The sequence below is a fragment of the Setaria viridis genome, chromosome 6, assembly GCF_005286985.2.
Source record: "Setaria viridis chromosome 6, Setaria_viridis_v4.0, whole genome shotgun sequence".
In the NCBI taxonomy this organism is placed as follows: domain Eukaryota; kingdom Viridiplantae; phylum Streptophyta; class Magnoliopsida; order Poales; family Poaceae; genus Setaria; species Setaria viridis.
This window is the reverse complement of record NC_048268.2, coordinates 1359093-1381453: the sequence shown is the minus strand read 5'-3', so window position 1 is coordinate 1381453 and position 22361 is coordinate 1359093. Positions and strand designations below refer to the sequence as shown.

At 42.5% G+C, this 22361-nt stretch overlaps 3 protein-coding genes across 3 annotated transcripts; all 3 read right to left on the bottom strand.

The window, feature by feature from the left end:
* Positions 1-2728: 2728 nt before the first annotated feature.
* On the bottom strand, positions 2729-3862 carry LOC117860722 (BTB/POZ and MATH domain-containing protein 1). Its single transcript, XM_034744092.2, has one exon. The coding sequence runs from the start codon at positions 3849-3851 to the stop codon at positions 2877-2879; it is 975 nt and encodes a 324-aa protein (XP_034599983.2). The 5' UTR covers positions 3852-3862; the 3' UTR covers positions 2729-2876.
* Positions 3863-7224: 3362 nt separating this feature from the next.
* LOC117860866 (BTB/POZ and MATH domain-containing protein 1) lies at positions 7225-7717 on the bottom strand. Its single transcript, XM_072294528.1, has 2 exons — positions 7483-7717; positions 7225-7373 (listed from the first exon to the last, which is right to left on the bottom strand). Exons 1-2 carry the CDS (start codon positions 7715-7717, stop codon positions 7225-7227), a joined length of 384 nt encoding a protein of 127 aa, XP_072150629.1.
* A 574-nt stretch (positions 7718-8291) lies between these two features.
* Positions 8292-11381, bottom strand: LOC117860863 (F-box protein At4g00755). Its single transcript, XM_034744265.2, has 5 exons — positions 11082-11381; positions 10355-10801; positions 10100-10275; positions 9677-9795; positions 8292-8809 (listed from the first exon to the last, which is right to left on the bottom strand). The coding sequence occupies exons 1-5, from the start codon at positions 11194-11196 to the stop codon at positions 8491-8493; spliced, it is 1176 nt and encodes a 391-aa protein (XP_034600156.1). The 5' UTR covers positions 11197-11381; the 3' UTR covers positions 8292-8490.
* Between the last annotated feature and the right edge of the window lie 10980 nt (positions 11382-22361).

Below are 22361 nucleotides of genomic sequence, written 5' to 3'. Positions count from 1 at the left end.
TTTACTGATTATGTTTGCCAATAGCAGTCTGCCATCTACCATCTTGTTCACAACTCTAGGGCGCTCAAGTGCCCTGGATATATACTTTGATGAATAGTACCATTTTCTAAATTCATATTTTTAGTTGACAAAACAAAGTTGCAAGAAAATGATCATATATTTAAGGACAGGGGCAGTACTCAGGTTAATCTAACTACTACTATTACTGTGGTACTGCCCTGATATCAGGACGGTTAATGTAAAATCATCTCTGACATCTGCCTACGATAAATTCTTCCTTTGGTCAAAAGTATGAAAAAAATCCTTCGGAGAATTTGTGAATCGTCTCTAGAACTGGAAAAACATTGGCAAAATATACAGGCTGTAAGACACCATTCAAAGTTGAGCTTACAAGTTACTGTCTTTGCCACAAGACACTTTTGGACCATGCCAATTTGTTGCAGGGCACTATAACTCATAATAGTTTTTCTAACTTAAAGAGGTCACAAAACACATAAGTCCGTACAAGTTTACACATGCTCTTCGAACACAACATGTTTCAGCACGGATCATTGCCTAGGACATATAAGGTCAGTAAATTCAAAATAACATGTTCTAGCCACATATGGCATATTCTAAAAGCAGCAAATAGATCGTCGCGCGCCGCGAATGGCCACCGTTGGCAGGGCTGGCTTTCCTGGAGGGAGCGTCCACTGGGAGGGGCTCCGGCCGGGCTCGCGCACTTGGGAGGGATGTGGACCATCCACCGACGGTGGCCGTCCTCTGGGAGGGGCTCCAGCTGCGGTAGCCGCATGTGTGCCACAGGAATTGAAGCACATCCGTGTGGAGTCATCGGTGGAAAAACGGGTATTAATTCTGGTTGAATAGACTCATATATGTTGAAAATCTAACTGGGACTAATTTTTTGAGGCTAAAGCCAATACCAGTGGGGACTAAAAGGTTTAAAAAAATAAAAAAGTAGGATGCCCTCCAGTCTTGCCTCCTCGCCCCGTCACCCCTGCGACTCTACCTCGACCACCGTACCACCTCCTTGACCTCCAACTCTACCACATAGACAATCAAATCAAGAGCAACAAACATGCTCATCTCACAATGACCATCACACAAGTAAGAACACACAACCAATCAATTCGCACAAGATCTTATTCACAGCACATGAGTTCGATTTGATTCACAACATCTGGTGAATTCACTAGCAAAAACTACAAACGAATCATTCACAAACAAATAATCATTCACCGCTCGCCAATCTCACCTGCCCGCGGCTTGCTTGGCCGCTCCGGCGTCGCGTCAGGGCACCCCCACCATGCTTGGCTGCTGCGCCTCGCCGACTGCCTGTGTCGCGCGGGGCTGCCCGCACCTCACTGGGCCGTGCATGGCGGCGGCTCGCCTCGCCGGCCGCCTGCAGCAAGGAGAGAGGGAGGGAGCAGAGGGAGGAGGAGGCTGGGGAGGAGCTAGAGGAAGAAGGGGGAAGGGAGCAGAGGGAGGAGGAGGGAGAGGAGCAAATCGAGATAAGCATAAGGAAGAGAGATTGAGTCGGAGAGACAACTTTTAATCCCAGTTGGAACCACCAACCGAGACTAAAAGAGCTCTCAGGAACTATGAAATTTAGACTCGGGACTAATGCCTCTTTAGTCCCAGGTCCGATTCGTTCCGAGATTTTTATCCAAGTATTGAAAGTCGTTTCTCTACCCGTGAGCACATGCGTGCCACCAGCAGAGGAGCTCCTGCGCGCCAGAACAAGCGACAACGTGAAGGACTGAAGGCCTGGTTCGCGAGTGCCGCCTCTGCTTGGATGCGCGAGAGTGGGAGGACACGATGCAATAACTTGTTCCCCTATTGTTCAGGCTCCCTTCCTCTCCACCACAACAAAGAAATTGCCAACTGCATATGTTTCTGGTCATATGGCTTTTGAGAAGCGCCTCTTAATTGAAACTGCCCCAATAAGCTAGGCATCCTTTTTTTCTCATCAACTAAATAATGGAAGTGGTGTGCAATATATATACCTGTCCAAGCTTGCAGAATTACCTTTAGTAAAATAGTACATATTAAATCAAAATATGTTACCACAAACCAAATCACAGCTGAAACTTGTGCTAAGTTCAAACTTCATTTTAAGATGTTTCTATCGATCAGTGCCAAAGAGCTAGTATAGTAATTACCATAATTATGTAAACTTTAGGTTGTCATCTGTTTTTTAAAAAAATACCAAGTACCAGAGGTAAAAAGGTGAGGGTCTTAACTCATAATGCTGGAAGATAGAAATAGTGCCAAAGGAGAGACTCGCGAAGAAGCGTGCATATAGTGAAGATACATTGCCTGCAATTGCCTGCTAATTTGAGTTTTTGTTTGTAAGTTATGAAACATGTATGAAGGTTTCTTCCTTGCAAAAAAATTCATTACACTAGGAGACAAAATAAACACGATAATGGATGATAGCCCTCAACAATATATCTATTATTATGTCTAACACTGAATTATAATGGATGAGTGCATCACAGAATTAGAAGTAAATGTACACAGCATTCACATCCATTATTCGTGAAAGGGTATGTGCACAGACAGTCAGACACAAAAAGATTTCTCACACGATAATAAAGTTATATAGTGGGAATACCAGGTATATATGCAGAGACAAGCAGGCAGTTGGCAGATTAAGCCACGCAACAGATAAAACGAGCCAATTGCTGCTTGGAAAACTTAGATATGGAATAGAGCATAGGATGAAAACTACTAAAGCGGCAAAGCCTGTCCTTTTAGATTCATCTAACAATAAGCTGCGCATATGTTAAACTGACAAACCTTCTATTGCAAAATCTTGCAAACTCTTTGCATCATTGAGAATTAACACTGATGGACAACTAGAGATGAGCTCCTTATGCTTTATGAAACTTCCTTGACTTCTCAAATGCATCTACCAGTGCAGATGGGCAGGTTGTCTTCAGATTCTTATAACCTTGGGTTGCCACCACTGAATCCATCACGCTTGATGAACTGGTGATAAACTCTAGGCAAATATCTTTAAGCCTTTCGCAGTTATGCTGATAAGCCAAAGCCAATGTAGTTGACACAGTCTCCACATCAAGATTCTTGCAAAGGATGCTTTGACATACCAACTTCAGCCTGTCCACAGCATATCTATCAGCAGCCACGAGCAAGTGATGGATCATTTCTCCGTTAGCCTTTCCCTCCGGATCATCCATGTCAGGTAAAGAATCAGTATAGATGAAATGCAGCAGGGCCCTAAAAACATCCGGTTGCATTTCTTCGATCATCACTACCTGTTCATTCGCCTCCCTCATTCGCCCAAACAGCTCTGCTCTGAAAACTGGTGACCTCATCGCAAGCACGACCTTGTGTGCTGTGAAACTCTCTCCTCCAACACTGAATGTGACATCAACCCCCTCCTCTGCATCCAAAAAGTTACCAAGATGCTCCGCAATGTTGGATGGCGGGACCTCAATTTCTTTCAGTAACCCCGGTGCAGATACATGTGGTTCTTTCCTTACAGTAGCAATGCATTGGATGGTGAGGTGATCGTCTCGAAGGTACGGCGACGCCTCGAAATAGCTCCTACCCATGAATTCACAACCCATCGGAGCAAATCTACTATTACCACTGGAATTGAACACCCTCAGATCCGTCTTGTGCACTGACGTCGGCAAGCCGGTGGTCTGGTCGACCAGGCTCAGGTCACAACCAGCCCGGGCTATGGTGTTTTTGCTCAAGAGCTCCAGATGAACTGAGAAATTCATGCTATTCGCGGATAACCCGTCGGGATAGAAGCGGATGGCCCAATCGTAGCCACCGACGGAGAATGTTGCTGATCTGATGAACTTCCCGCTGCCCATACCCCTAAGCTTGCTGTAATCAAAGATCTCAAAGACATGCTTGCCTTCCTCCGTCACCACGGTGCACGTGGACACTGTCGTAGGCGTCGTCATGGGCCGGCGCTACGGCGGAGGCAAGCGGCCGTGCCGGCGTGCCCTACGCCCCTACCTAGACATCCGATCAGCAAAAGGAAATGAAAAGGCGCGTTTCAGAAGGAAATGCAAGAGTGAGAGAAAGAATCGTGCCGGAGGTCACCAACCTTACGAAGATGGCCGCTGAAGAGCGGCCCCGGCGGCGGCGGAGGCGGAGAAGTGGCGGCGCCGGAGAAGGTGAGGAGACGACAGACGACACCAGGTCTCTATCACTAGGACTCTAGGAGTCGTTTATAGGAAAGCAAAAAAATGGGGGGCTTCCGGAAGCCAGACAGGAAGCCCACCACGGCCTAACAACTATGGAATTTTTTTATTTTTATATTTTTTCTTTTACTGCAGAAATAAATAGCGGATCCAAATTTTTTTAAAAAAATCATAACTAATTCATATAAACTCGGATGGAGATAAACTTTCATATAAATTTGTAGACCTCGACGAGATATACAAATTTTTAGTTCAAACTTTATTCATTTGGTGTCATCTTGGTGCTCAAATAATCAACACAGTTTCAGATTTAAAATTCAAATTTTAGATTCAAACTGGACAACACACATTCAAAACATTATGACTAATTCATATGAACTCGGATAGAAATACTTTTTATATGAAAATTATAGATTATGAAACTTGTGTCGATTATTTGATCACCAAGATGACACCAAATGAAAATAGTTTGAACTACAAAGTTCTAGATCTCGTCAGGATCTAAATTTTTTATATAAAATTTATCTCCATCCAAGTTCATATGAATCAGTTATGATTTTTTAAATGTGTGTTGTCAAGAGGAGCGAAGTTATCGCTGGTTGAACTGGCGGTAGCTTGCTTCCACCATTTAATCCATATTTCTACAAATTTTTTAATTAGATATTTATTTCTGCAAAATTATAAAAGAAAAAAAATCAACAACTATGCTACCCAGTACATATCCTGGTATGCACGCAGGACAATAGCAGCGAGCAAGAGAGGCATCAACCGTCGTGGGCTGTGCAGCATGCAGGACAGCAAACGTGGACTATAACACTTAGGAGGCTACCTGTAAGGTAATGTGCGCTATTATTTATTTTTTTGCAAAAGATTTTATGATTTCATATATTCAAAATATCAAACTAATGCACTCAACATTTTAAATATTAGATTCAACATTCTTTCAAACTAAGTTTAACATTTAATATGAAAATATCAAAGTACCATACTTAAAATGTTGACATAGATCATCCAAAATGTTGATTTTTTTAAAGATAACAAAATATATTCATATTGGATCTTATCACGTTACATTAATTCTCAACAATACAGTGGTTCAAACGGATTCAAAAATGAATTCACGGTTTGGGAGAAAAAGCAGTTTGAAGTTTGAAATAAAAAAAAAAACACCCACAACAACCATGCCTGGTCAACATGCACCATCCGCTCCGCACATGCATGCGCGCTTGCTGGCTGGTCCACCTTCGGCTGCTGTGCGGTTGAGATATAGTTGCACGAATGTCAAACATCGAAAGTGAAGTAATAAAAAAAAGTTACCGGAAGCTATATAGGATCTCTGAAAAAACAATATGTAAGCTGTAAGCCTGTAACAAATTCGGCCCATATACCGGCCCATTGTGGCTGGCCCCTTATTCCTTTCTTTTTGGGGTTCTTTCTTTTTTTTTCTCCCTCCGCTACAAATGTTAAAGTAAAACAATGGTTCAAGTGTCATAGGTCAGGTGTCAGATACAACAAAATGAGGAATGGTTTCATCATGACATTATACTTGTTTGGAGAGCAATGTTGCAGCAACTGAACTGCAAGCTTTATGACTGATCTTGTGGAAATTTTGTGCTGGCCAATGTAGCATAATTTGCCTAGAAGTAAATAAACTGACCACTGCCTGTTTGTTTGAGTGATTCTGATTCTTTATGACTCATTGTATCTTAAGATTGGCCTCCTGTTAGCACAAATATTTTAATTACTGGACTTATTCAGCACTACAAGTAGCAAACAACCTGTCATTCAATAATCTGGACTAAGGGCAATAGAAAACAGAGTCAACCCTGTAGTAGTCCTTAACTGAAATTGAATGTTTAATAGGGTAACTCGAATATCGTCTAATAAAACCTGCGGTAAATCTCTTGCTGTCCTTTCGGAAAAAAATAAGGCAACTTGAATCCACAAACATGATATCATAAAAACGTAAATGTAGTCAACTACAAGGGCTTAGGGTTATTTATATTCCTCGATCAACTATACAAGAACACAGTATCATCAACAACAATATGACGCCCTGCATTGCACAATAGTTCCAACAAACAAATACCACAAGTCGCAACTCTGCAACTAGTACCACTCCATTATACCATGTTACTCTTGAGGAACCATCTCGCCATATAGTATCTCATCCCTGTCACTGACACGCTCTTTTCCAGCAGAGAAAAAAGGAACAAGAGTAGAAATTCGGGTTGTGCCAGTAGTCTGGCATGACAAAACACACAATAAAGTTGCTTGGCGTAAAACAGAATGCAAAGCTTTGTACATACACGGAGAAAGATTATACTTGCATAAGTGTATCAAGTGACTGTATATTGCATGCCACTGCCAGCTAATTTGACTAATGCATGCTTCTTCTGCACACAATGATTTATTGAACTATCACAAATACACATCAAGAGAAGTCACAAACAACTTTGACAAATTCATCTGAAACCAGTGCATTTAAATATGCATGCAAAAACACACGCGCGCATTCTAGAGTTATGCGCATGATTGTAGGCGATATACTGGTATTAGAAAATATAAATGGTAAAAACTAATTACTAAACTGTAAATAAGTAACATAGTGACAGTGTAAAAAGCCTTTTTCCTTTTATTGATGATAGCTTCAATAATATGTTATTGTTATGTTGTAGACTGAGTTATAATGGATGGATGCATCCAGAATTCTATGCAATTATAAACTGCCTGAGTGTCTACTACTCTGAAATGTATGCATATAATAAAATACTATACATGACAAAGAGTGAAGTATATAACAGAAGTACCAAGTATACATACCATTGCACAATTCACCCGTTAAGCTATTCTATAGATAAAACCAAAACAGTGCTGGGAATATTTGAATTAGGGACTAAATGTTAGTAGATTGAGAATATGATAAACCAGACAATGATGGTCTTACAAGCTGTTCCTTCGCCTCTCCCTCATTGGCCCATAGAACTGTGCTTTAAAAACCGGTGATCGTGTCGCGAGCAGGATCCTGTGTGCCAAGTTACTCCTCCAACACTAAGAGTGTCACATCTGTAATCTCCTCTGAATCCAACAACTTGCCAAGTTTCTCCGTGATGTTGGATGGCGAGATCTCGATCCTGTCGAACAATTCTGTTACTGATACATGTGGATCTTTCCTAACAGTGACAACTGACAATGCATTGGATTGTGACGTGATCATCTTGGAGGTACGCAGATGCCTCAAACTTGCTCCGGCCCATGAACATACCATCCTGAGGAGCAAACCTAGTAAAATTACCGGAATCAAATTTCCTCAGCTCTGTCCTGCTCACCGAAGTCGGCAAACCGGTTCTCCGGTCGACCAGCCTCAGGTCGCAGCTGGCTCGCACTCTGGCGTCCTTGCTCACGAGCTCGAGGAAAACTGAGATGTAACCTTCGCTGGCCTTGCTGAATCCATCGGGGAAGAAGCGGATGGCCCAGCCGTAGCCGCCGACGGAGAAGATGCAGGACCTGATGTACTTTCCGGTGCCCATGCCCCTGTGTTGGCTGTAATCAAATATCTCGAAGACATGATCGCCATGCTCTGTCTCCGCTGTGCACGTAGAAACCATCCTAGAAGTCGGAATGCGGCGAGGCATCGATGCGTCGGAAGAGGATGGCTGGCCGGAGCCGGAGGGGAAAGAATCGACGCGGCGGGCGGCGAGCGCGCGACCTAGACTCCCGATGACCAAGAAGAAAATGTGCGTTTCAGAAACGAATACAGAGGTAAGAGAATAGGGTGCGGTGGAGGCGAACCAACCTTGCGAAGATGGCCGGAGAAGGCGGCGCCGGAGAAAGCGGCGGCGGGATCCGTCAAAGGAACCAAGCAGTTCTTTCTTTTTACAAGAGGGGAAGGAAGCAGAAGTTATTTGGGCTGAAGTCCAGAAAAAAATGCTATTTGGGCTGGCTCATGTTGTTTGCACGGAGTTGGCCCATATAGGAAGAACCAGCGGCCGCATCAGTCTTTCTCTGAATATGTTTTTATAACAGCATTTTCTGCCATATTTACAATGCATAAACAACAGGACGCGCTGCATTCTACCATAGTTGCAACAAACAAACAACACAAGTGTCAAGTCTGCTACTAGTACCACTCAATTATACCATATTTCAATTCTCTAGAGGCACCATCTTGCCACATTTCATCTCATTCCCTGTCATATACACTCTCTTATCCAGCAGCAGAAAATGAACGGGACGAAATTTGGGTTGCGCCAGTAGTCTGGCATGACAAAACAAACTATGAAGTTGTCTGGCGCATAACAGACTACATGCCAGAGAACCTTCTAAGGTAATGGGTGAGTGACCTCCTTCGCTTCGCCTTGGCCATTCTCTCTTCTTCCACCGCAAGTTGCAACGAAGGGCCTAACAGCCTGCTCAACAGCTCTTGGTTCAATCCAATTCCTTGACCATTAATTACAAGTGCCCGCCACATACTCTCTTCAAAGCCCTTCCAATTGATTCGCCCTCCGCTGTCTTCCGATGGTTCATGATCTGGATAGTACTTGAGGACTGGACCATTCTGGCATGGAGCTGCCCCAAATTCTCGTGGCAACGGAGTTCCCAACACTTGGACATGGGACACGCTGCAGAAAAGGGCACCAACCATCAGTTATAATGAAAGATGCATGCAATCAAAAACAAACAGAACCAGCAACAGCAACAGCAACAGCCTTCTTCATTGGGTCATCTAAATCCCTGGTGGCCAAAACAGTTTGGCGAGCATGGGCGCTGTTGAAGGTTAAATTTTTCATGTGGTTAGCTTTGAGGAAAGGTTATGGACGGCAGCTCGACGACATCAACATGGACTGCAGAATACAGCAGATTGCATACTATGCGATCAGGAAATTGAAACGTCCGAGCATCTGCTCGCTAGATGTAGCTTCACACAGCAAGTCTGGCACATTATCAGTCTGTCCTTGAACATTCAGAACAATCCGCCGTCGCCAAACCAATCCTTGTCAGATTGGTGGCTCCAGAAAAGAGAGAGGATCGGCGATGACAAGAGAAAAGGAATGGACTCAATCTTCATGTTAGTGTCCTGGAGGATTTGGAAGCAGCGCAACGATTGGGTCTTCCAAAGAGCAGCACTAAAAGCGCCCATCCAGCTGGTTGCTGATATCACTGACGAGGCTAACCTCTGGAGCGCAGCTGGCGCAAAGCAAGTTGCTGCTTTCAGTTGGCCGACAGTTTGAACCTGCATCTTCGCTGTTCTGCTGCTCCTTTGAGTGTTTTGCTTTTGGTTGTTTCAGTTTCCATCATGTAAAACCGTATCGTATCCTAGCCGTGTGCGTGCGCCCGGTAGGCCCACGTTGTAACAAAACTTTATTATCTTCTTAATACAAAGATACACAGCTCTCCTACGTATTCTAGAAAGAAAAAAAAGAAAGAAAAAAACAGCGACAGAAGGGGTCGGTGTTTCATCAAGAAATGTGCGAGGCTGTGGCACTGACCATATGTAGTACTGATCATCCTCCCGCTGTTTCTGAATCCTCCCGAGAAACTCAACCTTCACCACTCCACCAATGCATAAAACTGGGCGTGGTAGCTTGAAAGATTGCAAAACATTTTTCTGGAACAGCACGAATCATTTTAATGAAAACAGTTTATTCCAACACAACTCTGAATATATTGAACAAAATTCAACTGCCCTATGGTATAAGTGGAAAACTATAACTGCAAATCTAGTTTCTTCATGCCTAATTTACAAAGCCTGCTGAGAGCTTGAAGAAAACTGCAACTGCAATATAGTTTCTTCATGCCAAACTTACAAAGATTGCTCGATGTCAACTCAATGATCCATTCCCGGAGTTGATGAATTGCTCAAGAGGGTAAACAGTACATGTATAAAGAAGAAGACGACATATTGAGCTGACCTGCAACATTGGGAATTCCGAGGATGTATACATCCAAATATAGTTGTCATCAGCTGTCAGCTGCCCTTCATTCTCTTCAGATACAAGATCTTCAAGTCGTAGAGGCAACTTTGGACAGCCAAACTTGAAGCGAACATACTGTGATGAATATATCGGGAGGCCACGCTGGAAATAAGCTGCATAGCGGGAACATATTAGTAGCAGGCACAAAAGTTTTTGCCACATACAAAAGGAAGTAAATACAATCACACAAACCTCTGAATGGTTGTATCCTGATCTCATCGATGAGACAAAGATCTGAGCAAAGCTTGTACACAAGAAACTCCGGGACTGCAGGATCCTCTTGGCCTCCGCTGGACCAGTAACATGGCCAATTGTTCACGCGTTCCCTAGGCTCAAGGGTATTTTGGATGCTCTCACCTGGGAAATTGTCGGTGCTGGATGCTCCTAAGCAGGCAGTAATGCAGCTCATCCAAGTGTGAGGGGAGAAAAGAGCATGGACGAGATGCATGTACACCATTTTCTCTGTCTTGTAGTTTTCCCAAGTAGTAGTAGCAGCAGTTGATCCAGCATCTTCTTCATTTACGCCACTGTCGCTACCACTGGCAGAATTGGTTGGCTGTTCGAGTTCAATCCGGGTGAAGCTGGCGACCTCAGGACACAGTCTCAGGCACTGGATCTTGCTCATGTGAACCACCATTACTGGACGACACGAAGTTTGGAGAACAAATTTAATCCCACCCGCGTGGCGTGGCGATGGCAACAAGCGGAAAAATTAACGAGATTGCAGGCAAGAACGACAGGACAAAAATAGTAATTAAACAAATAGCAGCTAAGATTGTGAACAAGAGAAGTGCAGCGGAACTAAGCACGAACGGAATCGATCCAATCCGGATCGAGGCGTCTCATCTCGATCTATGAGCGGAAACAAAATATACAAATAAATCTGAAAATATTTAGGGGAGAGAAGAGTTCTGCGGACCGAGGGTGCGCCACGAGCGGGAGACGGCGGCGGCGTGGGCGAGGTCGGCGGGGTCACGGAGCACCGCGAAGACGGCGGCGGAGGCGTCCGGCCCCAGCCGATCCACGAAGTCCATGCCCGCAGCGGCGGCGGCGGCGGCGTCGTTTTTCTCCACGAATCGAACTGCAGGCTACGGGTCGGAGCAACTAGGCAGGCAAGGATCTGTAATCTCTATTTCTCTCTCCCTTCGATTTGGGGACGAGGAAGAAGAACAGCGCCCACCCATTTGTTAATTAAGGTAGGTAGTAGGAACGAGATGCTACTGTTTCCTGGAAGGAAAAAAAAAAGACAAGATGCTAGTCAAGTCAAGCGGGTTTTGGTTGGGCTTTCAAAGTGCTTTTGGTACCAACAAAGCATCTACTTTCTCCTAATGTAGTTTTTAGTTTTCACAGTATACTTCCATCGACTGTAGCTTCCAACCTTTCATGAAAATTACCCACCTGCCACTCGTAAGTCACGTACCCCTTCATTTCTTTTCTTCCCGTCAACTCTCTCTCTCCTCATTCCTCTCTCGCGGCGACGCCCGCCCTTCTCCGACGGCTCCCGCTCCCCACTCCAGCGACGCACGAGGGTTCAGACGCGCTGGCCCTCTCCGCCCCCCTCTCCTCCTCCGATCCTCCCACATGAAGCGCGGCAGCCCGGCTCCTCCCTCATCTCCTCCAACCCTGCAGAGTGGATGAGAGAGGGCGATGAGGGGTGGAATGGGTGCGGGAGCTTGTGGGGACGCCGAGGGCACGAGGTATCAGCCGGAGGCCTACCCACGACGGCGAATCGGGGCCGGCAACAAGCTCGGGTCGGTGGCAGAGGTGGGTGGAGGTGGTCGTCGGGAGCTCGACACGGCGAGGAAGAGCGGCGGGCGAGTGGCAGCGAAGTTGCGGGTTATCTAGGGAAGCCGTGGATGTGGCGAATCGACCGGAGATGCGCCGTGGGCGATGAATTGATGGTAATGGCAGCAGGAGGAGGGAGAAGAGGAATGGAGCCCGCCGCCATTGCAAGAAGAATGGGCAGCTCGACCGTGCCCCTCCCCTCCCTCGCCGTCGGGCATGCTGCCCCTCCTCGCCGGCCGGCCGCGCCATTGCCCCTCCACGCGAGAGGGAAGAGAGAGGAAAAGAAGAGAGAGAAAGAAAAAAATGTGTCAATGACTGTAGGGACCATATGTTAGTGAAAGAGACGGTGGATGACATTTGGGATCCACTCATAAGTATTTTCAAAAAGCCGCAGCTGTTTCACTAAACGGTTTTCAACTTTCTTATAACCCACAACCTACAACAACTTTTCCACAGCCTGCAACTCACTGCTACTTTTTTAAAAGCCACAGCTCAACCAAATACACCGTAAAATTCCTCAGCCAGCTGGATACAATAGAATCCCGAAAAATCCTTCGTTCCAATAGAACAGCATATATAGATGAGTGTCAAATTAAAATCCTCACTAGATACGTATAAGATGATGAAATTTTTTTGTTCTGGTAAGAGAAAAAGTGGTATATTTTTTTTGATGAAAAAGCGGTGCATTTAGAAATTAAGATATAATTTTAGTTGTTATTTTGAAAACTAATCCCTCCATCCCAAATTACTATTCGTTTTGACTTTTCTAGATACATAGCTTTTCCTATGCATCTAGATATATATTATGTCTAGATTCATAGCAAATGCTATGTATCTTGAAAAGCCAAAACAAATAGTAATTTGAGATGGAGGGAGTAACATTTAGAATATTTTAAATACTCACAAGATTTTTAAGCCACATATTATTAGTTTTAAAAATAAAGATCAAAACATCACAAAGATAAAAAATGACACAATACTAGAACATATATTTTTTTAAAATAATTTTTTAGAGATATTATTGTCAAAATTAAAAATATTTGACTTAGGACAAATCTAGACTTAGCTATATTTTAGTATGGATTGAATATTAATTAGTTGTGATAGGGGAGAATGATGATACTACGTTTTCACTGTTGCTTGTAAAAAATCATATTAAATATAATCCTACAAGAACTTCAATTTTATTATATTTATCTGGTATTGTGAAAATTAGCATATTTTTTTATAAATTTGATTAAAATTGAAAAGATTTTACTTAGCATGAAACTAAAGTGACCAATAATTTAGAATGGAGAGGATAGTTTTCTGTCATCGCGTTGCCTCTCGCTGCCCATAATTGTTGTGGCCTATTGCCCTCTACCACTTTCATCACTGCTTTCAATTAGTGAATAGTGATGACATTTGGTACTTCTAGTTTTCTCCTACCCGAATACGTCTTCTGCATTTGTCCCGCACAGCTGCAAATGATGTCGTTTGTAGTCATTATGTATGTGTTCCTATGATACTTTGTGTTGCTCGCTCGACGCCCAATTGGGTACTCAAGGAGTCACCAAACGGTTTTACTTTTAATAAAAAAAAATCATGTTGCCTGCGATAGGATATATATCTCAAGAAAAAGCAAAGGCAACTACAAAAATACTAGCATGTATGAGAATTCCATAATTATATTATTAAGAAATTTTTTTTATTTTACTTCTCTTAACTATCCACTTTGTCTGTCTAACCCTTGAACAAAATTTAGTCAATCTAGATCTATTCCTTCGAACTATTTTAGATGGTTGAGTCTACCTTTTCATAATATTCTTCTTTTTGATCGATGGATACAGGTTGAGTTTTAAATTTGAAATTTGAGAGTGGACATGGAATACGATGCCTTATATTAGAAAATATATTAAGAATTTTTTATGGTTATTTGTATAGGTCAGGGACATCTAATACTCGGTACAAAATTGATATAAAATTGCCTGAAAAGTTATCACGAAAATTTTTTAATGTACTTTTCTGGTATAGGACATCATGTTATAAGTCAAATCATAAAATTTGAACTTAAAATTCAGCTTGTAGATGGAGAATTTTTTTTTTAATATGGGCTAGATTGGAGCAATTAAAATAGTTTAGAAGAGTAAATCGAATCTAGATTTTGTTCAGGGTTTAAACGAACAAGTAGACATATGATGTTGACCTGGATCTTCCAAGTGACATGGTAACCGAGCGTCCAACTATCAAGACTTACAAGATAAGTAAAGAAGTTGGCAATTGGATATGCCCTTCATGAGCAATGTAATGAACTAAAGTTTGGCGTGCAACTCATAGAGTGGTGTTCTAAAACAATATCATAGTAGAAGGCGGTATGCTCCACTTACAACACTCACACTTCATTGCCATGGGTTCCTGCTCCTGCAAAGTTCAAGATGCATATCTGGATATCCCTGTTTGGACATTCCATAGCCTAACAGATTCATCGTATGTAGTAAAGTCATTGTGAAACAGTGTCAATACAGAAAAAAAATCTATGCATATATTTGCTAACCTTGCTGGCAGAAATGATGAGCGAAGGCTTTAATACTTGAGTCCTTATATCCTTTATTGAACCACCATGGCCAACTTAAGCTCTGGAGAATATTGTGAGTGGAAATAATTATACTCCGAGTTCATGTCTTGATTCATAGTTTAGTATAATAATTTACTGGCATGCCTGGTCTCCTAACCGTATGTATAACTCAAATAGATTGTACATGTCTTCAACATACTATACCGCAGAAACTCTTGCATTGGAAAGGTAAAATTTGCTGTTGGTACTGATACATAGAAACAAACCATTACTTAATCAAACTAAATTCAAAAGACCGTCCTTGATCAAACTAAATTCATGTGGACTTCTTGAATGGGGCAACATAGATGAACTGGTATGTGTCAAGTAAGCAACTGAAGTGTTGAACTGTGTAAACAAAGCTTCATTCAAGTTCGCAATAGAAATATAGACAAGTCGGGTACTAGACCTTAGCAAACTTCGGTAGCACAATTATTGACTCGAATGATCCCATTGCTTCCTCGTACCACTAATAGTGGTAAACTATCAACATGGTCACAAACCCAGCTTAGAAAGTAGAATGAATCATCCTTCTGACATAGATAGGCATCACGAGCATTAGAGAAAGCACATTCCCAAACTTACATTATCAAACAGCCATTTACATTATCTTTCTTACATCCTCATCAAATATGCTTGTAGAAGAGAAAAACTAACATTCTCAAGGCAATGGTAAGTTGTCACCTACAAGGTACGATAAGAGACTTATCAACACGCATGAGGTGAAAGTTGCATTGACTCATCAGAAGTGGCTTGATAAGATTATTTGTATTTAATGCAGTACTGCTAGTATCCCATACCAGGAAAAGTTACAGCCACTCATCAAATGAATCAAAATATGAGGACTCCACCATAATTCCATGAAACATAGAACAAATGTCAGCAGACAGGGGCGGATCCAGGGCCCGGGCTGCCCGGGCTGCAGCCCGGGGCGAGACCATGGAGTCCCTTTAACCTATGTGCTGTTTAGCCTAACAAAATGAGGCTTAGGAGACAAAATTAGACTATTTTAGGTGTGATTCAACAGCTCAGTCCGGGGCGCAGTCCCGTTCTGGATCCGCCCCTGTCAGTAGAGATTATATAAAACTCAAATTCCTAAAATGCAATGGAAAGTCCTCACTTTTGATGGAATCTAAAACCAAAGAGGCTCTACTTTCAAAATTTTCACCACGAAAAGTCATAGCTTTCACTTGCCATTCATCATCAAGAACTCAGAAAAACTCAATAATCACATCAAGTAGGAAGTGGGGGCGCAGGTGGGGGAACAAGAAAGAGGAAGTCAGTCGCTTACACGATTACTGCCAACTATGGCGAAGGTCGTAGTAGTGCACATCCATGAGTTGAATCAATGCCATAGAGTGGGCACATCCCCTCCGTGAGTTTGCCACAGGGCTTATGCAAACCGCTTCCAGCAAGATGATTGGCCAACCCCAACATCAACTCACAACCCAGCCTCTTCACTGGGGCCAGCTCCGACATGATAGGCAGCAGTTGTGGAATATAATGTTCAGCACTGTCAGGGGCTCTAGCTCCACTCTTTCTTCCTATTCCTCCTATTGCTCCTTCTTTTTCATTGAAAATAGCTTGGGCTTCGGGTTAGCGGCTTCAGCATGCGTGAGTGGTGGCAACAGGGGTGCTAAGCTCATGCACTGACCTGGTTCGGCGAGGCTGGGTTGGTGCCTCATTGCAGCATTTAGGGATTTAACGAGTAGTGCAATGTAGCACATGTAAATAAATAGACTATTAGCAAAATGGATGGAAATTGGATGGGGTTATGCACACTTCGATAAAATTATTTCAAACCTTATCTAGAACATAGAAAGGGAATCTATATATAATATTAATTGGAGTAAAATTAAAGTACACAACATTTTACGGCGTAGTGTGTTAGTAATGTTGCGGTAGACGGGATGGGGCTTCACACAAGGATAGAAATGGTTTTTGTCTGGACCCAGGTGTCGAATACCCAAGTTCCAATTGTGCTTGTTGTACTTGTCCCATGATCAGTACGCAAGTACACACAATATCATGATATTACAACCGTACACAACTTTATTACATCGGGATACAAACCAGGGTGTGAGTACAACGATATTACAGTACTTTTATTACAGCGGAAACTTAAACAACATGAGTCTTTTATTTAGGTAGCGAGCCCAACTATCCGCAGGCAACTGACTGGATATACGCTTAGAAAGGTCCAACGTTGAGGTCTCCGAACCTGGAGGCAAGAAACTGAACCTCAAGAGGCATCTCATCCTCGAACTCTGTATTTTAAATTTTAGCAACAAGTACAAAGTTTGTGCTCACAAAACTTCGAGTGTATAGAAAAATCCTATTATACATGCAAGGTAATCAAGGAGGGCTGATAGGTTCTCTAGCACTAGGCTGCATTTTAATTAAATTCATCATTTTACACATATTTTGTAAATTAGTTTTATATATTTAAAATAGACTGTCAATACCAAACATGACTCACCATTTCCCATACCGCGTTAGATCTTCGACCAACTATATAGGCTGCCATGGAGGATGGAAGTCGGAAGAGGCTTTGAGGTGTGCCAACATACAGTTGCCAAGTCCTAATATAACGACCGTTCTTGATAGGCTAAGCAAAACAGCAACTTTCAGCACTCTCCCTGTCCCTGTTAGTAGAACTTAGAAGATGACAATTTGGATGCAAGGATTGTAATACTGCTATTTTCTGTCGGAAAAAATTTATACAACTCAACAAAAACATGAAATTGTAAAATCATTTTCAAAACTTAAATCTTTTTATAGTTAGATTTCTCAAAGTTTCACGGGAACATTTCTAAATCTAAGACATGAACAAGACCAAAGGGCGCATCTAGAAACCTAGGGAAGTGGTAGTACTTAGAGTCAAAGAAAAGACAGTGATACTATTCAAAAGAATCAAATTTAATTTTAGTTTCTTTAAAGATTGACACAACATTGCATATAGTACATCCCAAATTTTCCAGTTCTCTATGATATGTTGTTCTAGCGCGCATGCCGATTGTTGATTGGATAACTACTCATGTGTCTATTTTTAAAAACTTAGAAGCATAAGTTTTCATTGCAGCTGCTCTCTCTCTCTCTCTCTCTCTCTCTCTCTCTCTCTCTCTCTCTCTCTCTCTCTGAAAGCTGAGCTTTGGATATTTGAACATTAAGGAATGAATTTAATTGTTTGTTTTGACTACTTTGCGTAGCCATTAAAAACGTGACACACAAGATTTTTTTTTGTATATATGTATATGTATCGAATCAACAGGAGCATCCATTGCATTACCTTCATTTAATGTTACATATCCTATGATAACAGTTGCAAATCTAACTCAACCAAACAGGATTCAGAGTTCCCAACAAAAAAACACACATTAACTTCATCAGATTTTTGCGAATCGCGACCACAGCAAGTGGTCAGTCAAGCTTGCATTGTCATCACCTACATGTATCGAATCATCACGGCGCAGATGGCATCACTCGTTGCTGGATTGCAATAATCCAACCTTATCTATCAGGTTTAAAGTGGTGATTTGGCCAGGAGCATGATTGGCAAATGGTGCTTGCTGGATCCTAATCATGTTCTTGTCAGCTATATTCTTGGCCTCCGAGATCTCTTCCAGTGTAAACTTCATCCCCGTAGCTTTCATGAAGCGGATCTACGGCGCCATGAATCAACAAGAAAACTCCAACGGAGTCAGACGCATGGAAAGAACACGAATTTCAAGTGCTTCGGTGATGCATCGTACCTTCTTTCCTGGCCAGCGAGGGAAGCCGTTCTCGCGGCAGAGGCGCTGGAGGTAGATTGTGCTGGTGTTCAGCTCCGATGCAGCATCCTTCATCTTCAGGTGGAGGAGACCACGGACATCGGACCACTCTGGGTGTGAAACCTGACGCCTTGTTCTCTGGCCGGCCATGGTGGTGACTCTCTGGGTGTTTTCTCTTAATTGCTACAGCGTTTGAGGATTCAAGATGCGACTTGGCTTCTGGTAGAGAGGAGAGCGTGTGGGTTTATATGGAGAAAGAGCGTCCTGATGGGCTGCTAGCGGCGTTTCTAGGGTTCCATTTTCCTGCAGCCACTGGAAGAATAGTCTCATGGCCGTTGGATCCGCATCATATCACACGGTGCTGAGCTATCATTAACTCACACTATCTTTACAATCCCTGGCAGCTAAACCTGTTTTGGATTATTAGCAGGAATCGAGTGTGTCCATAAATGCCAGGCGGTACCAGGGTAGCCGGCCCATTGTATTTGATTACTAACCCAGGTGTGAAAAATGCATGAAGTTTCAACGGTAAAAAAAATAGCTTTACAGCTGCAGTATATCTCGTTCACATTTGAAACTTTCGGGGATATATTAATATATCTACTGTTTTGTATGCATGTTTAAACTTGTACTTGTCACACCCCAAAAGAAATAGATTAACTCTCTATGTTCCATTTAGAAAGTACATGATTTATGATTATAAATCTTAAATGTTTGTGTGCCTAACTGGAAGGCGTATTGGAGCAAATACGCTTTATATGTTGGAAACTGTAAAAGTAGCCAAAGTTTGACCAGGAGTTTTGAAGAGAGGCAAAGGGTTTAGTTTTCTAACCATTGCTCGGATGGATGATTGAATACTGTGGTTGCGTAGAGCTCGTCGAATGCAATTCGTTTGACTATCATAATTCATGTGCATCATTTTCAGTTCGGATCATGAAGTTCTGGATGTTGCTAGTTTTATGTAAATACTCTTTGTACAGTTTTATTAAATGAAAATGAGATCAGTTGGGGTTCTCCCCTCCTATTGCCTTGAAAAAAAGATGTTGCTAGTTTTACGTTTGGCTGCTACAGTAACACGCGGTTATAGTAACCCGAGCCGAACTCCCATGCCGAGTCCTTTTTCTTTTTTCCCTAGCTGGGCCCCACACCTTTTTCCAAACCCTAAACCCCTACGTCCCTTCACCCAATGCGCCACCACCCTTTGCTATCCTCCAAAGGGGAGAGAGGGGTCAAGAGAAGGGAGGAAAATTGGGTACGTGGCCTCCAGTTATATCTTTTTAGTGGAGCTATGCTAACAGATTTTTAGATTAAGATTTATCTCGAGATTAGCCTATGATGATTTTAGCTCTGGTTTTGAATTATTAGAAATATGTATGTTTTAAAGTTAATTTTCATATGGCATAAGATTAGAATTGTTTAGTCATCATGATTAAAAGAAATAAAAAAGAGAAACGCTGCTGCTCTTGTTGTTCGTCGGTTCCTGGCGTAAGAGGGATATACATATTGTTTGTGTATGTTTGTTTGAGTTGTATATACTGAGTTCATGATACTAAACATGTGGTATTGCTCTAGATCGTTCCTAGTGCCTTTTGCATCACCACTTTCAGGCAAGTAAATATAGCTGTGGTTTTGCTACAGCTCTGACTTGTTGTTTACCCTACCTAAACTTTAAAATTTAGAACCTTGATCAAACCAATATGATCTAATTAATTGAAGCTTAAATTATTCTTTTAAATGACTTAAATATGTTCATAAATATTGAGCTTGTTTCTATGTCTTCCATCATGAGGTATGTGGTTTGTTTATGTTTGTGGATGTGACATGGCATATGTGGCGTGTTTTCTTGCAATTCCGACATGTTATTGCATCATGTGTAGTTGCCAGGTCGGTGAGAAAGTCATATAACTATTCTGGAGTGCACTATAGCTAGGTCAGTGAAAAAGTTATATAACTTGTTGCCCGAGTAAGGGTATGATGCATCTTCATACCTTGTTTGGTATGGATGCAGTGGACATAGCATTTGTATTGCATTTGCAGTCATTTATGTTTATTTAAATTTAAGTGTTTATGTTGGAATAAAAGTGGATATGAGTAGTATCACTGGTTCCGAAGGTCATATATGGTTGCGGTTTGATTGAAGATAACTGATCTTGATTCATTATTCATGTTCTTTCATGTGTCTGTATAAATTGATGTCGAATGAACTTGTAGTTTAAATGACCTGTTAAAGCAGTTTTGCTAGCTGAGATTTATTCTCACACCACTATATTTTCCTAAGTGCTTGAGTTGATGCTTTGCGTGAAGGGATGGCTTTAGGTGCACATCATCACTTCTTTGTTCCACAATAATGACTCCTTTGTTTTGCTGTAACGAACATAGTGTAGACCTTGTGGTGACCCTTCATGGTTCCATAATAATGAGTGTGGATGACTTTGTTAAATTGCTCATTAAATGCTAGTGTGTGATTTATCTCTATATATCATTTATCTTGTTGCTTGCGTATTTTACTCTATATATGAGGTTAAGCTGCTGAGTTTTTGTACTCCAGCATATGAGAATGACGTTTAGTGACATATTGAGCCTTTGTGGCAGTTACAATACTTAGTTTACGAGGGTAGTCAATCAATGGTATGTGACTACTTGAGCACTTCTTTTCATTGTAATAAGGCATTCCACCATCCTACTTGTACAAGTTATTGTTTACTATATTATTGAACAGTGGTCACTAATACTTGGATGTTAGAAATGACAAGACATCATTTGGGTAGAATATAAAAAATACATACTGTTATTTTTTGTTTCCATTTGGCACTGCTAGACTTCTTTGGAACGAAATATTCTACAACTTTATCATTTATTTTATAATCATTCCCCTACATTTTGTTTGCAACAAATATATTTCCCAAAACTGCACTTTTATAATGCATCTTGATGCTACCACTTAAGTTTATTTGTCCAATACAAAAGAGTTTCCTTGATAAAATTGTTGAAATAAAACAAGGATTTAATTAACTAAAACAGTGAAGTGCAGTATACTATAATGTTTTTTTTAAAAGAAGTGTGGCTTCATTAATAAAAATATTTTATGATAGTTTATGCAACAATAATATTTACTCTAAAAAGTGTTATATAGCAAACTGTTGGTATCGTCTAAGTATAGAACTAAATATGCATCATGTATCATCAAATATTTAATCTCAGAATTAAGATGCTACAATATTCAGAAACACAATTTTCTATTTCAGATCTAAACATTGTAGCAACTATTTTGCATTCTAATGGCTTCAAACAAAAACCAGTTCCCTCTGTAGTGTTCTACCTTATCTCTATAATACGAATCCTGGGCTCATAGCGGGGATTCTCTAGCATTTCAGCGAGCCACGTCGCCTCATTCTTGTAGCTGTCGGATTTTGATCGAACCGTCCAAAAGCGGACACCGAAGCCAGAGACGAATCCTCTCGAACCCGCACGTCGTCTCCGCCTAAAGCACGGCCCCGCCGCCGGCCGCCGCCGTCCACAGTCCACTTGCCTGCCGTTGGGGTCACCGACCTCGTCCGCCGACGCCAACTCGATCCCTTCCCCTTGCCAGAGCAGCCGTTTGGTCCCTTGCCCACCTTGATCAGTCTCCGTCCCCCACCCCGCGCGGCCTCCGATTTGCCGGGTGCCGTCACTTGGGCCATCGCCGCTCGCCACCTCCCTTTCCCATCCCATCCCCTCTACTTCGAGGTCGCCCTGCTGACGAGGTCAAGCTTGCCGACGACCCTGTCGCCCTTCCGCCACCCAGGTCCTCATTGAGCATCGCGCATCCCAGCTTCTTGGTCCGCGTGCCGCCCCCTTGCCCAGCCACCCAGGTACCCCCTTCTTCTTCAGGTCGAGCACGAGGAAGTGCTCGTCGTCCACTGGCTGCGGGCCACCGTACCGTACTCCTGGAGGAAGAGGCGGACGCGGCGGTCGCCCGTGGACGGGCAGGAAGAGTGTGCAGCGGACGGTGGTGGATTTGGCGGTCGTCGGTGCCGGCGGGCACGGGAGGAACGTGGAGGCGAGGGCGCCG